The 19490-nt window shown below is 37.6% G+C and overlaps 4 protein-coding genes across 6 annotated transcripts in view; 3 read left to right on the forward strand and 1 right to left on the reverse strand.

Annotated features, from left to right (window-relative positions):
• The first annotated feature begins 2352 nt into the window (after window positions 1–2352).
• Window positions 2353–3303, forward strand: LOC128020759 (claudin-5-like). Its single transcript, XM_052607402.1, has one exon. It carries the CDS (start codon window positions 2499–2501, stop codon window positions 3150–3152), a length of 654 nt encoding a protein of 217 aa, XP_052463362.1. The 5' UTR covers window positions 2353–2498; the 3' UTR covers window positions 3153–3303.
• Window positions 3304–7848: 4545 nt separating this feature from the next.
• LOC128020763 (beta-crystallin B1-like) lies at window positions 7849–16962 on the reverse strand. 3 transcript variants are annotated; one of them, XM_052607407.1, is made up of 6 exons: window positions 16817–16962; window positions 9556–9702; window positions 9104–9222; window positions 8510–8642; window positions 8288–8430; window positions 7849–8205 (listed from the first exon to the last, which is right to left on the reverse strand). In XM_052607407.1, the coding sequence occupies exons 1-6, from the start codon at window positions 16835–16837 to the stop codon at window positions 8028–8030; spliced, it is 741 nt and encodes a 246-aa protein (XP_052463367.1). In that variant the 5' UTR covers window positions 16838–16962; the 3' UTR covers window positions 7849–8027. The 3 variants fall into 3 exon arrangements, with proteins under 3 accessions (XP_052463367.1, XP_052463368.1, XP_052463369.1); XM_052607408.1 differs by lacking the exon at window positions 16817–16962 and adding an exon at window positions 9947–10007; XM_052607409.1 differs by lacking the exon at window positions 16817–16962 and adding an exon at window positions 9935–9955.
• On the forward strand, window positions 12442–15601 carry LOC128020765 (beta-crystallin A4-like). The gene is made up of 6 exons (XM_052607410.1): window positions 12442–12505; window positions 12797–12843; window positions 13241–13359; window positions 14791–14932; window positions 15130–15272; window positions 15369–15601. The coding sequence occupies exons 2-6, from the start codon at window positions 12805–12807 to the stop codon at window positions 15514–15516; spliced, it is 591 nt and encodes a 196-aa protein (XP_052463370.1). The 5' UTR covers window positions 12442–12505; window positions 12797–12804; the 3' UTR covers window positions 15517–15601.
• The window catches only part of LOC128020761 (beta-adrenergic receptor kinase 2), a 56457-nt gene continuing 53888 nt past the window's right edge, over window positions 16922–19490 (forward strand). Inside the window, exon 1 of the mRNA XM_052607404.1 lies at window positions 16922–18994. Within this exon, the coding sequence (XP_052463364.1) occupies window positions 18882–18994 (113 nt within the window). The 5' untranslated portion in view covers window positions 16922–18881. The remainder of the gene's footprint in view (window positions 18995–19490) is intronic.

Here is a 19490-nt window from a genome sequence, read left to right on the forward strand (position 1 = left end):
CTGTAATCTAATAAGTTAAACTAATAAAAAATTGGAACAAAACATTGCACAAATGCTGGCTGATGATAAGGGGAACAAACAGACTGCTAATGCTAATGTTAAAATAAAAATTAATTTATGTGGAAAAATAATTTCTCATTCTTCTTAAATTAAGAAGTTGTAAAAGCTTTCTGAACAAATTGGTAAACTAGACCAAATTTCTGCACAACACTCAACTCTGAATATAACCTTCTTTCCACCACCCTACTTCTGCTTAAATCACGACACCATTATTATGAGTCTGGTGATAAATCAAGTAAAGCACTGACGCTACAACTTAGACTTAAACCTGCAAAAACTTTTATCATCCAAATCCAAACCCATGAAAGTAATATTGTATCAGACCCCCAATATTTTATACCTTCCTAAATGTATTTTCCTGTTTCAAAGTATTCCAGTTGTCTTCCCAAAAATTATTATCTTTATTCAGGAATCAGATCTTAATCATGTTTTCACAACCCACTGTCATGTACACACACCTCTATTTGTTCTCATCTTTATCTTATTCAGTTCAAAATGATACATAGAGTGTATTGGACAAAGGCCAAATTGTTTAGAATGAACCCTGGTTTTGGGTTCGGTGTCAACAGTCTCCAACTACTTTTAATCATCCTTTTTGGATTTGCCCAGCATTGACCTCACTTTTTCAGTCAATTTCTGAATGTTTTATTTTAGATCTTGAACCATGACCTCTAGTATCATTATATGGACTCAGCCCCACAAAAGTTTCCTTGTCTCCCTCACAGTCAAATGCGCTCGGCTTCTGCTTGATATTTGCTAAAAGTCTTATATTACTGAACTGGAAAAATCCTTCCCCACCCAGCTACTTTCATTGGATGCACAACCTGATGCAGCTTAATCAGAAAGAAAAGATCAGATTTACAATACTTGGTAGTATAGAAAAATTTCACACTACTTGGCAACCCTTCTTGTCTCATAAAAAAAATAAAGGAAGGAAGAAGTAAGAAAATAAGAATTTTTGACTAATTTACTTTTGATCTTTGTTAATAAAATTGCTGTTCTATTCTGTTTTTTTTTTATTTACCTCTCTGATTGAGAAGCATCAATAAAAATAAAAAATTAAGTGTTAAATTAAATGTATGAAATTGTCTTTGCACTTTCTGTTCTTCATTTTGAAGTCATTGTTAAGTTAGACAAGAACAAAACAAAATCTGTTTGGCTCTGGAGTCTTTGGTATCTAAGGTGGTCCCGTGATTGTCTTCCGTCATTTTCTCTGCAGCTGCACGTTCACAATCACAAATATGAGACAGGTCACCCCCTTCCTGTTTTTCCTCTTCCACTCCTCGGCATGCTTTAGCAGAGGAAGCAACAAAGCATACGTTATGACTGTACACATGACACGCCAGGCTGCACATAGATGAACCCGAATCACGCAAGTTTACATTAAAGGATTCATTAATAATAAAGCAGCATAAAGTAAAGAAACGCATCATGCTAAATGCAATAAAATTGCGTGTTTTTTAATTTACTATAAATGGCATATAAATGGCATTGTTTGAATCATTGATTATTATTGGTTGGTCACATTTTTTCTTGAATTTAACTGGTTTCTGTAATTCTTTTTATTTTATTTTTTATTTTTTCAAAGGTAACTGTGGATTGTTTTCTCACAGTTTATATCTCATAAATCAAAAAATAAATAAATAAATTGCCACGGAATAAAAACTTAAATAGTTAAATGTGACTTTATATATTGCTTTGTTTTGTTTCGTTTTTTTTCTGAAAATTTTGAGTTTATATCTTCTGATTATTTTCAGATAGACTTCAGATATCCTAACTCTAATTCTAATTTGAAAAATTAGAGTCTTTTAATTTTAAAAGTCAGTCGTAAGAAAAAAAAAGTAAAATATGTGTATGAACATATGAAATATGTTCTTAACAGTTGCAATGAACTTTTTATTGTTATTCAATTTAAAACAGCTAAATGAAAAAAAGGTTAATTAACTTGGTAAACATACTTTTAAAAGTAATAACTGTAAAAAAAAATAACTGTATTTAAAAATAACTCAATATTCTAAAATATTCTGTTAATATTTACTGAAACCTGCCCCCCTTGTGTAAAGGATGCTTTTCTTCCTAAAGAATACCAGGCAGGAAGACAAGGAAGTCGCACTTCCAGTATGTTGCTTCTACCGTTACTTTTGAAAACCCAGAGTGAATGAAGTAGGCAGTTTGGCCTTATCCAGTTTTATCTAGTGCCTCTCCCTTCTGATTGGCTGTCGGGAGATGCACTGTGCTCTGATTTGCTGGAGCCACTCCTCTTTGTCATGCGTGAACTATAACAGCATCCTCCCTGCACACAACGGCTGAAAACTTCCACTGCATCTCATTCTACAACACTGCCGAGCAATGAAGAGATACTTCTGCTCTAAACACCTGCTTTGAGCAAATCAAAGGATCTTTGTAAACTGAGAGAAAGAGCAAAAAACTTTGCCAAGATGATTTCTGCATGTCTGGAGATTATTGGACTTGGCTTGAGCGTCACCGGGACCCTTTTGGTGATGGTGGCTTGCGGGCTGCCCATGTGGAAAGTGTCCGCCTTCATCGAGGGCAACATCGTGGTGGCACAAAACATCTGGGACGGGCTGTGGATGTCCTGCGTGGTACAGAGCACGGGTCAGATGCAGTGTAAAATGCACGACTCCGTCCTTGCACTGACCACTGACCTCCAGACTGCTCGGGCTCTGACGGTCATCTCAGCGGTTTTGGGGGTCCTGGCTCTGATGATAACCATCGCCGGCGCTCAGTGCACCAACTGCATCACTAAGCAGTCCATCAAAGCCAAAGTAGTCAACGTCGGAGGGGTGATATACATCATCGCAGGCTTGTTTGTGCTAGTGCCTCTGTGCTGGATGGCCAATAACATCATCTCAGACTTCTACGACCCTCAAGTGCCTTATTCAAAGAAGAGAGAAATTGGAGCTGCGCTCTACATCGGATGGGCAGCATCTTCCATGCTTCTGGTCGGAGGAGTGATTCTTTGTTTCTCTCGTCCACATGATGAGAAAACCTCATATCCTCTCAAATATGTACCTCCACCTATAAAAAGTGCATCAGTTAATGGGGACTATGATAAACGAAACTACGTGTGAGCCTCAGTGTTCAACCATGGACTAGTAGGTTCGAATTTATATGAAAATGTAAATATGAAAAGTACAAATATTGCACATTCATTAAAAGTGCGTATTTACTAAAAAAAAGAAAAAATAATTTAAAATAGCTTAAATGATGAAAAATTGCCAGACTGCATTCAGCTTCCCACTTAAATGCATCAGGTCTTGTACCAAGCTTAGCAAACATTCAGATAATCAATTGACAGAATCTATAAACTTTGACTGTATCTATGTATAAACTATGTAGGATATTAGCTCCTTTAACAGTATGTCATAATAATACATAATAATGTATTAGATGTATTAGACGGGTATCTTTGTCTTAACCGATGATATTAGGGTCAGCGGCTCACTTGTTTGTGTTTGATTTTAATCTCTCTGGCTTAAGGGGGAGATGGGAATGTCTACATTTCTTGTTCTTGTTCCGCTTTATGAGAGTGCATTAACTGATGCTCTGTGCTTCAATAAGACACTGAATAATGCCTCTTGTTCTGCCTTTAGACTCCACGCTGCAGTTTTGATCATCTAAACCTCCTGATTGTACATAGTTGTATGAATCTACTTTTCAGTAAATCTGTGCATATTCAAAGTAATAAATTAAAAGTTTGTTGGTAATAATCCGGTGTCCTGTTGCATAATTTTGATGGTACACAAATGATGCACGTCTCTTTTGTGTCTGAACTTTACACTTTAATAATAAAAGAACTGTAAAAAAAAAAAAAAAACAGCATTATTGATTTCTTTCTAAAATGAGCCAACATTAACTGCTTGTTTTTACAGTTGAACTGAATAAATATAGTAAATGACTCCCTAAATTACTAATATATGTTGACAATAAACTTAAAAAACTAATATGAAGTATAATAATAAAAATGCATTATTAGTTTTCCTTTTGTGAAATGGTTTGCTTTGAAAAGTTGTCTTTGCAATCTTTTTCAAAATAATCTAATGCAACGACATTAATATATATTTTTTATTGTGTGTGTGTGTGTGTGTGTGTGTGTGTGTTTTGGTGCCCACTTTAACCAATGCAGGTTAAAGGAAGAATTCATCCAAATGTACTCACCCTCAGGTCGCCCAATATAGTTCATCAGAACAGATTTGGAGAAATTTAACATTACAGTACATCACTTGCTCACCAGTGGATGCTCTGCAGTGAATGGGTGCCGTCAGAAATGAGAGTTCAAACAGCTGATAAAAACATCACAATGATCCACATGACTTCAATTCATCAATTCATATACATCTTGTGAAGTGAAAAGCTGTATGTTTAAGCAGCAAATTTTTTATTCATTTTGGGGGGAACCTTAACTTGCACTGATTACAATTTATTTATTTATTTATTTATTTTAAATTAATTTTCATACCAAAGTATGATCTTAGGCATTGTTAAAGCTAGGACATCAAAAGTCAGAGCGGTGACCTTTATCCTCATCAGCATTGTTTCAGGTCTCAGAAATACGGCTTTTGACCCAGTTCTGAGTCCTGCGGAAAAAGCTCACACGCTCTGTAATGACAGAAACGGCACACGAGAAATGATGGCGCCTCTTCTCCCCTGATGTGGCCGATAGATTAGACCAGCTGCACGTGGGACTGAAGTCAAATCTGGTCAAGCACTTATTTCCCCACAAGCTCAGGAAGAACATGCACTAACAAATGCATTAAACACTGATTATTTAAGTAAAATAAACAGTTATTATTTTATTCTTAGGACCATTAAATGTTTTCTCCTAAACCTGTAAATATGATATTGAAAATGTGATATTGATAGAATATGATAACTATTTAAGAAATATTTTATATTCTTTTTCTAGGTCACTAATCAAACTTTTTTTTTTTTTTGTTACATTTTCACACATTTGTATGCTGTTAATGCATTTTGTATTAAATTAGACCAAACAGAAGCATTTTCACTCGTGATCTCAAAACAGACGGAACCCGTTTAAACCCATTTAAATTTGTTCATAATTTCAGCAGTGTATTATTTAAGTTTGCATCATATTCTCACACAAAAAAAAAAAAAAAAAACTGGAACCTGACCCAGTGCATGTAAGCAGTTCCTTAAACTGTGTTCCATGAACAATTTTCCTCTAACCAAGATTAAAACCAAATTATATCATCAGAACATTTGCTGCAGAGGAATCTTAGAATTACAGCAAGATGTTTCAATATAACAACTTTAAATAAATCATAGTATTACAATTTGATATCATTATTTATTTTAAAATGCATAACAATTCACTATGTACAATGGGATATGCATTTAAATACCCAGTGAGAAGGAGTCCTAACAGACAGCGCCCTCTTATGAGGCCAAGTCAAACGATCCAGAATATCTGCTGCACTCTTGTGGCACAGATGAGGAAATGCACTTCAAACACTCAATCTCTGATAGAGGACCGTTAATACATCTTCTGTGGCCAGTCACAGTAACACAGTCCTGAGATCTGTGACTGACCAGATCAGCTAATCCAGGTGTCTTCACAGAGCGAGTTGACATGAACATCAGCTCTCCTACTGTTGATATTCTTTGAGAATGTTGTTGGCGATGACTAATCTCTGAATCTCGCTGGTGCTTTCATAGATGCCTGAGATGCGGGCGTCATGGTAGTGTCTCTCAGCAGGCATGTCTGTGATGTAACCCAGCACCTGGATTGCCTTCACATTTCAACAAAACAATCATGTTAGTGCAGCTACAGTATGATGGGTTTTAGAAATAAAATATCTACCATTCAAAACACTGCATGTCTACCTGGTAATGAAGAGACAAACGTAGCAGCCTCAGATGCACCCAGTTTAGCCATAGCAGCTTCCTGCAGAACACCCACACACACACACAAACAAGTAAAAAACACATCTTCAGCACAACATTTCATATCATACAAAGATGAAAAGAAGCTCTCACTGGTGTAAACATGGTGTACACATATATATATATATGTGTGTGTGTGTGTGTGTGTGTGTGTGTGTGTGTGTGTGTGTGTGTGTGTGTGTGTGTGTGTGTGTGTGTGTGTGTGTGTGTGTGTGTGTGTGTGTGTGTGTGTCTGTGTGTGTGTGTGTGTGTCTGTGTGTGTGTGTGTCTGTGTGTGTGTGTGTGTGTGTGTGCGTGTGTGTGTGTGTGTGCTCTTGTTTTTGTGTCATATCAGGACACAACTCTGTATAATGACATGGGTATGACACAGGTATTACAAGGAGAGTGTGACTTATGAGGACATAACCCATGTCCCCATTTTTCAAAACGCTTATAAATCATACAGAATGAGTTTTTTTTTTTTTTTTGAGAAAGTAAAAATGCACAAAGTTTCCTATGAGGGTTAGGGTTAGGTGTAGGTTTGGTGTAGGGCCATAGAATATACAGTTTGTACAGTATAAAAACCATTACATCTATGGGATGAACCCACTTTTCACAAAAACAAAAGTGTGTGTGTATGTGTGTGAGGAAATTTTCCCACAGGTTAATTGACATCTGAATAAACCTGTAATATGGGTATCGTCATGAGGGCAGGGCGTTACATCTTTTTCCTGCTTTCTTTCTCTTTTAAATTGCTTAAAAGCTCCATGCAAATTTACTTTCACTTTGAATTAACATGTATAGTGTAGTAATAATAGATTAGGTTAGATTAGATTTGGATTTCTCTGCTTCTCTGCATTGGAGTTTAGCTTAACCGGAAATATCTGTGCACACACTCGCAAGACCGGAAATCCAAGATGGCGGAGATATGCAACTAGCCCAAGTTGCATATCTCCGTCATCTTTACCTTGTGAGAAGTGGGCTGCAACAAGCACAGTCTGCTCTGATCGGCCTACTGACCTAGTGCTTTGTGATTGGCTGAACGTTCCAAGCACTCGTCGGAAATGTAACGGCCTTTCCATAATTGCAAGCTTCATATTTCAAAATAAATGTAAAGATAGTTAACAATGTCCTTAGTTTTACCATCAATTCAAGCCCAAAAGAGGAACAGAGTCACGTGACAGACACAGTGTTGAAGCTCCTATGTGTTTGCGGTACACAAGCTGCAGACGGTTAAGACAGCTGACTCCACTGTGTGACCCTCTCTTTCTCTCTCTCTCTCTCTCACAGACACACAGACACACACACACACACACACACACACACGCACACAACTCTGAACATTCAATAGCAAATAATTTAAATAATAATAAAACATACAGTAGCTGATTCAGAAACACAAAGTCAGAAGTACCTCCTCTCCTAAGTTCACAAAACGGTTGGCTGTTCTGTTGTTGGTAATCTTAAAGATTCCTAAATGCATCTACTTTTGGAAGACCAAATAAATCGCTTTTGCTTTCGTCTAGATACAGACAGCATCTCCCTGACATGATTGCTTCAACACTAACTGCAGTTACTGAAACCACACTTTCTTTCGTTGTGTGAACATTTGGACGGCATTATGCAAATATTTCCACATAATGACGTAGACATGTGGGGGCGTGTTTGAATGAGCTGTTTTAGGGGCGTGGCAGAGTCTAAACTTTGATAAAGAATATCTCTTTTGATTTGAGACTTTAAACTTTACAACTATACAGATCTTCTTCATGCAACACTCCAAAGAGAAAATAAAAAATTTAAATCACCCCTTTATGTGCTTTAATGTTACAGATTAATCATAAAAGATTAGATATTCTCAGGAAAGAATAACAAGAGAAATCAGCTTTTTTGTTTTTCCAAAACATGTTTATTATTGGCATCATAAAAAGTCAGTTAGATGTCTGGGACAATTTAAATGAATCTATTCTGGGGAAGGTGGAGGAGTCAGAGAAAAGGGGGAGGTATTGGGATAAAAAGCCATGAGAAGGCTAGTCGCTATGCTACAGGACCGCAGCGGGGTGAGTTCACTGTTTAGCAGCGGTCAGATTGAAGCAGCCGTGCTTGTGGAACTGCATGTCCCTCACACGGCGCATGGACTGAATCTGAGGCTGGAAGGCACAAAACTCGTTGTAGTGTCTGTAGTCGCCGCACTCAAACAGATACTGGTAGCCTCTGTAACCGGGGTACTGGTATCCCACCCAACTTCAAAAAGACGAAAAGAGTGTGTAAAACATGGGATAGTATTGCTTTTAGCTGTTAATTGAGGTTTTGATTTGGTACTCACGCTCCACCGGGGACCCTCACGCTGCCCACTCTGTCACAGAAGCCATGCGCCCACAGGGTTGGCACGTCATCCTCCTGGATCTCCATCTTGTTGCCCTGGAAGTCGGACAGCTCAAACAGGCAGATCTTGTGCTCCATGGGGTCCTGTACACATTTGGACCAATTAGCAACATGCATTTGAATTCAATAAGGATGAGTTGCGACGCCCTCCCGAGTGTCCTACCATGCGGATGGGTCTGAGGGACATGAGACAATCACTGCGGTAGCTGTTTGACCAGGTGTCCCAGCGAGGATACTCGCCCTTCTCCAGGATGAACATCTCACCACGGAAGTTAGTCTGCTCGAAGGCAACAAAGCTGAAGACATGGACAGCAGGGACAGATGCATACCAGACAGTGGATGGCAACACGTGGGCGAGAGAAAAAAAAGAGGGACGGAGGGATGACAGCATGAGTAAGGAGGAAAAGGGATGGTATCAACAAGTTTAGACTTATTATAGTTATGTAACACTAAAACTGAAACTGTGAAAATACATTCTTGAAATATAATAAAACATTAACTGAAATAAATAAAATATTTGAAAAAGTATAATTTTCATTTAGATAAAAAAATGCAAAAAATTTATATAAAACTGAAATACAAAATAATAATAAATAAATAAAAAATGAACTAAAATGACAAAGCAAAACAAAATTACTAAAACTGTAAAAAAATTGTAATTAAAAAAAAAATCTAATTCAATATTCTAATAAAAACTAAAAGTATCTTAGTGTTTTTCCCATCCACATTAGATCATATCCACTGATCGGTGACTTACGGGCCGCACTCAACAATGATACTGCGGACTCTGTCCATTCCGCGTTCACAGACGTTCATGCACTCATTCTGGACCTCCATCATCCTGCCCTGGAAGTTCTCCTGGTCGAACAGGAAGATCTGCAAGAGAAGAAGTAGTCCATGACTGGGTTTCCTACTTAGTTTCTTCATTTCACACTTTATCTGGTCTTTGTGGGTAATCTACAAATAAAACTGCAATGATGCAATAGAAGAAACATTTTGAGTTCTCCAAAGAACCTTCTTAAAACCATTTATTTTCTTAGTGTGAACAAATTTTACAAATCAAAATATATTTTTTTTTCATTATAAATAACCATTAGTGCAATAGAAAGTTCCCATGGATTTATAAATATTTTATGCTAATTACAGTGTCTATAGGTAGTTTGTCTGACAAAATCCGCTCATTAAAACCAGTTGAATGCAGGTACTTACTTTGTAGTTACCCATGAATCCGGGGTCTCCGGTCTTGGAAGCCTTGCTGGTGGCGGCAGGGGCGGGAGCTCCCTTGTCCTTGGCATCAGCGCCCTGGTTGGTGGCGGACTTGGCGGTCTGAGACATGATGAAGGGGTTCAAGAATGTCTGTGAGAAAAGAGCAAAAGGTGCGAAAATGTCATGAGGCTTGGTGTGTATATTCCAAAATATCCATATGAGACTGGTGTTGTGGGACAGGGGCTGAATGTTAGGGATGATAGGGTTTGGGCTTCACATTTAAAAATGATTCCAGTCTCTGAAAAACAAGTGAATCCAGGGCAATTCCCTACTACATCTGTGAGATAGTGAAGGGATTCAGCTTTAGCTGCGTCCGTTTTACCTGGACTCTTACCTGCTTGAGTACAGCTGTGCTGGGTTGGCTGGCTCGTGCTGGCCCCTTTGACCAGTGCTGTAACTTTTATACCCTGGCAAGGGGAGTACAGAGGCGCTCGGCGTACAATAGAAACACACCGTCATCAGACTTTGCCTGTGCCAAAGCACAGGGTCATCGCATAGCCCAGAAGGCTCTCCCTGCAGCGCCCGTAAGCATTTTACTGTCAATGGAAAGCCCTGACAATGGCACTTTCCCCTTTAGCTTGCTCTCTATGCTATAGGCTACATATGGACGAGAGGTACGCATTCAGGTCAGAGGTCACGTGATCCTAATCCATCTGCTCTCTAACATGCTCTCGGACTTTGAGTTTGACAAGAAATACACATTGACGTTTGAGTTACACTGCGATCTAATTAATATATATTTACGTTTTTTTTTTTATCTATCTGAATATTTAAAAATATTTATTTTTAATATATATATATATATATATATAATATATTATGTTTAATTAATAATAATAATAATAATAATAATAATTATTATTATTATTATTATTGCTTAATATTAGAGAGCTTGTAATGTTTATATTTGAATCTCTATTTTTAATATATAATGCATTATTATTATTATTATTATTATTGCTACAAAATGTTGGCCCTAAGAATCCATATCTGACATCTGATAACGGTTTGATCCCAGTCATTCAGATTCTCATGATTTTTAGGCTTAATATTACATTTTCAATCTTTTAGGTCGTGCTTGTGTGACAGCAAACGCTGAATGAGCTTGTTATGCAACAGAAGGATCCCACATGGAGTTGCACAGTCTTACAGGTGCTCTCTGAACATGTGGTATGAGATATGTGGCTACAATCTTCTAAAATAAATGCTGCAATATCCCTGTAACAACTGCAGTGTATCTTTTGAGAGCCTCTCCTCGCTGACTCACTCAGTGATTAGCAATAACCTTTGAAAGCAGACTGATAAATAAAGAGCAGCCTGTAAACAGTTTTACAGCCTTTTACAGCCTTTTACAGTTTTTATCTTTCTGTATATAAATAAATGTTTTTATATTCTGACGTGAATTTGTTTTGCTTGCTTTTTATGTTTGGAATGTGCTATGAATTTAATGTATTATTATCATGATTATCATTACAGTTGTTTTATCACAGTCAGTTATTATTTATTTTATTTTTAAATTTTAGATTACATTCCTGGAATGTTTATGAAGGCCAGACCTATGTATTTATTGATTAAAGCATAAAAAATTTAAAAAAATCTGCCAGGGTTTCCCTTGGGGTTGGAGATGGAACTGTAGAGGGTTTGTGAGACTATGACAGTTAAATAAATAAACTATTTAAGTAAATAAGTAAATAAATAAAAATGTGCATGTCCATTTAAATGTAAAACATAGCAATAATATATAATAGCATTCAAATGTTTGGGCTCAGTAAGATTTTTATTTTAAAGAAATTAATGTATCTATTTAGCAGGAACACATTAAATGTATCAAAAGTGGTAGTAAAGATATTTATAATGTTACAAAAGATTTATATAATAAAATAAATGCTGTTTCCAAAAACATATTAAGCAGCACAGCAGTTTTCATATTATTACAATAATAAGAAACGTTCCTTGAGCAGAAAATCAGCATATTAAAATGATTTCTGAAGATCATGTGACACTGAAGACTGGAGTAATGATGCTGAAAATACAGCTTTACATCACAGGAATAAATTACATTTCAAGATACATATTCAAATAGAAAACATTTTGAGAGTGTAACATTATTTAAAATCACAGGTGATCCTTCAAGTAATTAATTTAGGTCATAGAAGAAATAAATAAAACCTCTGCACTAGATAATATATAGGTGAATATGATTAATCAATGTTTAATTTTTTGTTTAATGCATGTAACTGGCTTTTTTCTTCGCTTTTTACATCTTCAAACTATAAAAAAATTGAGACCAAGATGAATAATTTTCCTCAACATATTTTAAAGGTTATCTATAATTTTGATTTACTTAATTATTCTGGGCCACAAACAGGGGTTATTTTAAAACATATTATTGTGCAAAAGCTAAATATTTTTTTGTGTAAATGATAAGACTGTTGAATAATTTAATATCTTTTATTATGGTATTTACTGTAAGTGTATGACATCTTCATAGCATCACTGTGGACCTCACCTTCTGTCAATCATTTTTTCAATGCATTCTCGGAACCAAAACAAAAGCATCATGTATGGAATGTGTCCAAGGCCAGCAGCATCTTTCCCTGCACATGCACCGTCTCAGATTCGTGTCAGTCTTTAACACGTATGTTCGTGTGACTCGCATGTGTCCAGGTCCGAGGACCCGGACCTGGATCCAGGCAGGCATAGTGTGGCGTTTGCACTTCTCCAGCTGTATAGGTTTAACCCCTCCTTTGTCACCTGGACAATGGCAGGCCCCTCCCTCGCTGCTGAGCCGGGGCTTTTAATGGGCCCTTTGCCAGGGGAGGCTTTAAAAGGGTACATGCACATGCCCAGCTTTCACTCTCACATCAGGACGTCCCAAGGGCATCGAAGCGAGGTGAGTTCTTCTCCGCTACGGGCCCGTTGTCTGTCCCCCCATCACCCTCATATGTCTTAAACCACCACAGGCCTGGGCTTCTTTTAGAGCGGCCTTCCTGTTTGGTCCGATTACTTGAGAATGACTCAAAACCAGAGCACATAGTCAAACCGTGCTGATGTAAAGTCTCATTTATTCAGAGGGGTGTTGGTTTGTTATCACTATTATCTTTAGTAAAGTTTATAGACTAATTATATGTTTAATCTGTAACTATTTGTAACTGTTTGTACCAACTTGCTCTTTGTTTTCAAGCCAACGAGATGACTCACCATTGCACCAAGTTCTCTGGCCATTGGAAGGTATGCTGTAAAAATAGTTTTTTTTATTAGAGAACATTTTACTATATATATATATATCATAGAGAAAATACTATTTCAATTGTCTTTCATTTTAATGTGCATTTCAGTGTGTTCTTTGCAAATGTTTCAGAAACACTCAACACGATCTCCAAAACAAGTTGTTGTTTTCCAGAGAATCTTACATAAGTCTGGAAATACTGTATAATGATTGCAAGTGCTCCAGGAATGTTGTTATCTGGAAGGTTTTGATAGTATAATTCCTAGTATGTAACCGCTGGGGTTGATTAACACTGTTTCTTTTATAGTGCTTCACATCCCATTTGGCCTTTTCCCCCAACATGCAAGTCTTTAATTGTGCCCTTGAAATCTTTAAAGGTGCCCCACCTCTGTCTTCCAGATCATCGTGTACGACGAGGAGTGTTTCCAGGGTCGTCACCATGAGTTCACCTCCGAGTGCTGCAATGTCATGGAGTTCGGTTTCGAGAGCGTGCGCTCATTGAGAGTGGAGAGCGGAGCGTGAGTCTTTTCTCCAAACTCTTTGTCTGATAGTTTATGTAATTCCTGTGGTTTGTGCCAGTTATCTCCACTAGCTGTGTGTGACTCCATGTCCTGACCCTTTACTCTCACAAAAAATATACTCTATAAAGCAATAAAACATGAGAGTTTAGGCTTAGATGTTAGAGATCAGTGTGTCTCAAGTCTGTCTGCTCAGTTTGAGGTAGCAGTCGTGTCATATGACAAACAGTGCTGGTTTAGTGGCAGAAGTTGGGGCTAATGGTTTGTTAAAATCACTTACCCTTAGTCGGAGCAATAGTAATCGCGATTCTTGGTCAGCAGGGGTTTTGTTTAACAAGCGTGTCCTTATTCCGTGTGGCCTTTTATTTATGTACCCTTAATTAGAACAGACAGGTCACTTAAGAACATGTTTTGATGTATGAGGACGGTCTGATATGAAACATTCATGTGCTTGTCCACAAACTGAGGCCATGGTGTTGATTTAGTACACTGTAAAAACAGATTTTTTGAAAATTTAAATAAAACAAAGGTTATAGGAATATGTTTACAAGAAAATATTATTTTAGTTTTTCTACTTCAAAATCATGTATTTATTCGAGTGACATGCCAATTATTGGGATATTTACTAGCAAGTTTTGAGTAAATCATTCACCATTATTATTTTTTTAAAATTATATATTCAATTAAAATATTGATTAATGTCATGCATTTGCTTTTATATTTATATTTGTATTTTAGCTTGTTTTAACAATTTTGTAGTGTGCTTTTGTCATTTTTTATTTTTTTTATTTCATTGTAGATTTAAATGATCTTTTTCAGTTCAGTTTTAGTTATTTTAGCACTTAAAGTTATGTTACAAGGCATTTCTAATTTTCGAAGTTCTTTTAATAAAATTTTATATTGTACTTTATTTCAGTGAACAGTAACCATTTTAATAGTTGTAATTTTAGTTAACAACACTTGTGAAAAATGATTTTTCAATTGTAAAAACGTCTTTTATACGATTATTGGAGTATGTTTTAAAATAAATACTATATCAGTCTTTCTATATCAAAAATGTCATATTTACCTTATATAGTTTGTGTAACTTAATTATTTGTTCAATTTAACCATTTCTGAGTTAAATAGTGAGTTAAATTCTGTATAATAGTGTATAATATTGTGTTTATATATTTTGCATTCACTTTTATTTCCCCGTTTTCATTTTACCATCATTTTGTAATGTGATTTTGTCATTTTTGTTAATGTTTTTTTTTAAGCTTTCATTTATTTTTTTGTACAGTTTTTGTAAGTTATTTTATTTTAGTTAGTTGCCAAGGCCAAGTATTTTGATCTAATATTAAAATTTAATTCCAGTTTTATTTTGAGTAACTAAAAAGATTATTTGTATTTAAATTTCAGCTACTATGTTTAACCTATGTTTGTCTTCAGGTGGGTGGGCTATGAGCACTCAAATTACCAGGGTCACCAGTTTGTGCTGGAGCGTGGCGAGTACCCTCAGTGCGATGCCTTTGGAGGAAGCAATGCTTACCACATCGAGAGAATGACCTCCTTTAGACCCATTTCCTGTTCTGTAAGTTCCCAAGGCTTTAAAACCATATCACCACTGACCCAACCTTCCTTATCTGACTATTTTGCATTGGTTTTCTTTAACAATATTCACAATAATTTGTTGTTGATTGCAATGAAATTGTATTATAACTATACATTTTGGTTTGCATTGGAAAAATGCTCATCGGTTGACATTACGTTTGATATAATTGCACCCAGAACCACAGGGAGTGCAGAATGACCATCTATGAGAGGGAGAACTACCTGGGCCGCAAGGGAGAGCTCAGTGACGACTACCCTTCTCTTCAGGCTATGGGATGGTGCAACAATGAAGTGGGCTCTATGCGTGTTCAGTCCGGAGCGTGAGTATCTGTTTGGGTTCGTCTGTCACTTCTGTATCATTTATCCTTTCACTTTTTTTCATCTCCACTGTCTGTTCTTCGATCCGCACATGACAGGTTCGTGTGCTACCAGTTCCCTGGTTACCGTGGATACCAGTACATCATGGAGTGTGACCGCCACTGTGGGGAGTACAAATACTACAAGGAGTTTGGCTCCCACTGCCAGACCCCTCAGATCCAGTCCATCCGCCGTATCCAGCAGTAACCGATTTCTCCTCGCCCCTCTCATTGCAAAAACTCTCATGCCCCTTTCTGCCCGATGCTAAATAAACTGTCTTTCCTAAACCTCACTAACCTCCTGTTATAAATCTGTGTCCAAAAAAAAAATGCATTTAATAAAACCTTGAAACAACAGTGAGGAATTTTGGACACTTTCAAACAAATAAAAAAGAACGGTGTGCATTTTATTGCAAATTGATGTAACTTTTTTTTTTTTTTTTACTTTTTAGAGGGTTAGTTAATCCAAAAATGTAAACTCTATCATCATTTCTTTACCCTCATGCCGTTGCAAATCTGCAGGAATCTCTTTTTTTCTACTGAACACAAAATGAGATGTTTTAAAGAAGGTTGGTAGCCAATCAGCTGATGGTAGCCATTGACTTCCATAGGTTTTTTTTCCCCCATATGAAAGTAAGTTGCTCCCATCAACTATTTGGTTTCCAACATTCCTCAGAACATCTTCTTTAATGTTCAACAGAACAAAGAAAACAAGTAAATGATGACAGAAAATTAGTATATGGATGAACTATCCCTAGGAAATAAAATGCACTTTCATCCGTTTTCAGCCAGAGGGGGCAATACACCGACAATCCAAATCATCACAAATAAGAAAAGCATGCAGTAAAATATTCAGGATAATGAGAGAGAAAATTTCAGAACTCTTTGGAGAATAAAGATGGTCCATAACATGACTCAACTTGTTCCTAGAAGTGGGTTTAAAATATAAGTTTGTCAGATTAAATCAAAATTGAAAGGAGAAGCACAAACTAGAAAAAAATGCACTATGCTTTTTGCAGATGTATTATTGATAAAAGAGGTGGTATGCGCTTACACAACGATTTTTACTTAGATAACATGGCGCAGCCGCTAGACTTTCCTACTATGATGTATCCATGGGTTATGAATATTAATCACGCAATGTGACGCAGTCCAGTACGCCTGGATGATTTGCTGAAAAGTGAGTGGGCGCTATTCAGACGGCGAATTAAAAGTCCTTCTATGGAGAAGGTTTGATTAATGAATATTAATGAAGTAACGTGACTGGGCGCTTCAGGAAGGTTACTAGGCAACGTCAGCAGGATCTATTTAATATGCATAACGTAAGCCTTCGCCTTAGTAGGCGTCATAGTTTCGCGTGCTTTGCGTAAATCAGTTAAATAAAATGAAAAGTTAAAAGAAAACAAAGAAATATAAGAAGATGGTCCTAAAACAACTCGTTTCGTATAAAAGTATCATTAAATACAATTTAAATGAAATCAAGACAACACACACCTCAAAGACTTTACCTTACTGGAGTCCAGCTCCATCTCCTCAAAAATGTTCCAGTTCCTTGTTTTGTGACTCCATCGCCGGGTTTTTGCGTCGACTCGGCCGCTGGCAGGAAGTGCAGTGCTCAGAAGAGCCTGAATTTCACTTCACGACGCGCAGTGGGGCTCAGCTCACACACGAGCACTAATACAAGAAAATAGTCGTGTATTCCCATTTGGATTAACCGTAGGGAAACCTCAGGAAGCAGTCTTTCCCGGAGGGCCTGAGAGGAATCGGACTGGAGTGTTTTATGTGGACGGATATAGTGTTTTTGTTGAGCGATGTCGGAAGAGATGAAGACTTGGATCTGCGACCCAAACACGGATGGAAAAGAAAAGAGTGGTTTCTCTCGGTAGTAACATCGAACAATCTAAATCAGATGTCTTTTGGAGAAAAGTACATTTGAAACCCCTGAACGAAGCGTATTGGGGTTGAAAGTCCCGTTGTTTTGTTTTTCTTTCGAAACTCGAGAGTTTCGTTCTTGTAAGCTCGAGATTGAGACGCACAGCCCGTGCATAAGAAGTTCCGCAAGCTTTAACGTTAGCGAAGAGATTTCAGGGTGAACTCTTTATTATTTACGACAAAATCACAGTAGCTGTGTTTTTGATATATGTCCCTGACTTGCAGTTTCATCTGACCACATTTTGTGGCACTATCGCGACATTTCTTTTTAGAAAAGGGAAACTCGGATTGCTTTCGTTCACATTTGCTTATTTCCTTTTCTAGCGCCCCCCTCTCATCTGTAGCGCAATATCTCAGCCGTTTGTTGCTCAGAGCACACCTCTCATTATATAAATAAATTGACGAGCAAGCAAATCCAGTTTAAGAGGAAAACTGCATTGCGCTGCACATTGCAAAGGACTTGCCTCGTCAAAACTCATCTAGTTTAATTCTGGCCCTTTAATTGACTTATAAGATCAAGACAGCCAGCTTGGATCAGCAAGAGGCAGATCTCAACCATCGAACCACAAAAATGGGGATTAGTTTGTGATATTAGCGGGGTATTTACACATGCATATGCTGTTTGGATCTTGAATGCGTTTTGCCTCGCATTTTTGGATGTTCAGGAAACAATCCAGCTGCCCGTGTCGCATCGATAGACATTATTTATGTTTCTCCAACAATTGGGCTTCAGATTTCCACCATCTTTCCGCCTTTTAAGAAGAGGAGGTTACATGTTGCCCTCATCATATGTTTGCGTGCTGTCAACGGGTTAATGTGATTCAACTGGGAAAAACACTAGTCGTCCATTTTCATGCACTGGTGATTTGTCCTGTTTTCCAGTGAGCTGTCTTGCTTGCTTTATTTTAATGCCTTAAGGAGATCGTCTTATCCGCTCATTTACGACTTAGGTTCTATATCTTGTTGCTTTAAACGGGATTGCATCGTCGTTTTGATTTGAGTATCATCTATTTGTGACACCGACTGGCCAGCTTGCATGTATTTGTAATTAACCATCCCGTTATTTCCATACTTCTGCACAGACGGTGGCTCAAATGAACTCGCAAGAGGCAGGTAACGTAAGGTTGTTAACGTAAAACACAATCAAATGGACTCGGTTCTGGATGGGGGGCTCGATTAATCGATATTTTCGCTATCACCATCTAGAGTTATTATTTTGGAAATTTCCGGATTTTGAGGTGATGCCAAGCACATATATTCGTCCTCTTTGAAACAAGAAGCCATTTCTGCAACTCCAGTGGACCCGATGGTGATGTTGCTTCATGGATAAGCAACAGATTTCCATTTAGTTTTTTTTTTTTCTTCGTCGTGTATTTTCAGCCACTATGGTTGATTTCTGAGGGGGGAAACCCGATGATAAAAATTAATTAATTAATTAATTAAAAGGGCTGGAATAGATGTTCGCGCCTCTGTCGCTCATCATCATCACCACGACAGCTCCCGCGCTCGTCTCGTGCTGAGTCCTCCTGCCCGCCCGCGCGCAACATCACCGTCTCTTCACACGTACCCCCCTTCTCCTCCTCTTCCTCACGGCTGGTTCTGGTACCGTTAACGACTCGGTTCGACCCAGAGGGCTTGAAGATGGCGGACCTCGAAGCGGTTCTCGCCGATGTCAGCTACCTGATGGCGATGGAGAAGAGCAAATCGACTCCAGCGGCCCGCGCGAGCAAGAAAATCATCCTTCCCGAACCCAGGTAACGTTAAGCGAAACGACTGTCAGACAGTTAATTCACACACATTACGCTCAGTATTGTCGTGGAGTGGCGGCTTAACATGTCAACATTTTGAGTTAATAATTTCCACTGCATTTTGACTGAATATTCGTGTAATTTGGTGTTAAATAAACGATTTTAAGTGTTAGTTAGAGATTCCCTGTCACCATCCTCAGCAATGGCCTCTCATGTAACGTTAACGTTAACTACACACAGGATTTGCTGTTACTGCTTTCTTTCGCTTACGAAAAAACAACAGAGTATTTTAAGATAAGATACTTATGTTTATTTTTGGAGATATAGCTCAGTAGTGCTATTTGATTACATCAGAGTACCATGTAAATACGATGGTATGAATATGATAATTAGGCCCGGACAGTATCAAAGTACTGACTAGTGCTGTCTTGGTAACACTTCAGTACCTTTTGTAAGCGTTGGCTAAATCCTAATTATTGTGTTAAAAGGCCAATGTCACACA

This window comes from Carassius gibelio, chromosome A10 (genome assembly GCF_023724105.1).
Source record: "Carassius gibelio isolate Cgi1373 ecotype wild population from Czech Republic chromosome A10, carGib1.2-hapl.c, whole genome shotgun sequence".
Taxonomy (NCBI): domain Eukaryota; kingdom Metazoa; phylum Chordata; class Actinopteri; order Cypriniformes; family Cyprinidae; genus Carassius; species Carassius gibelio.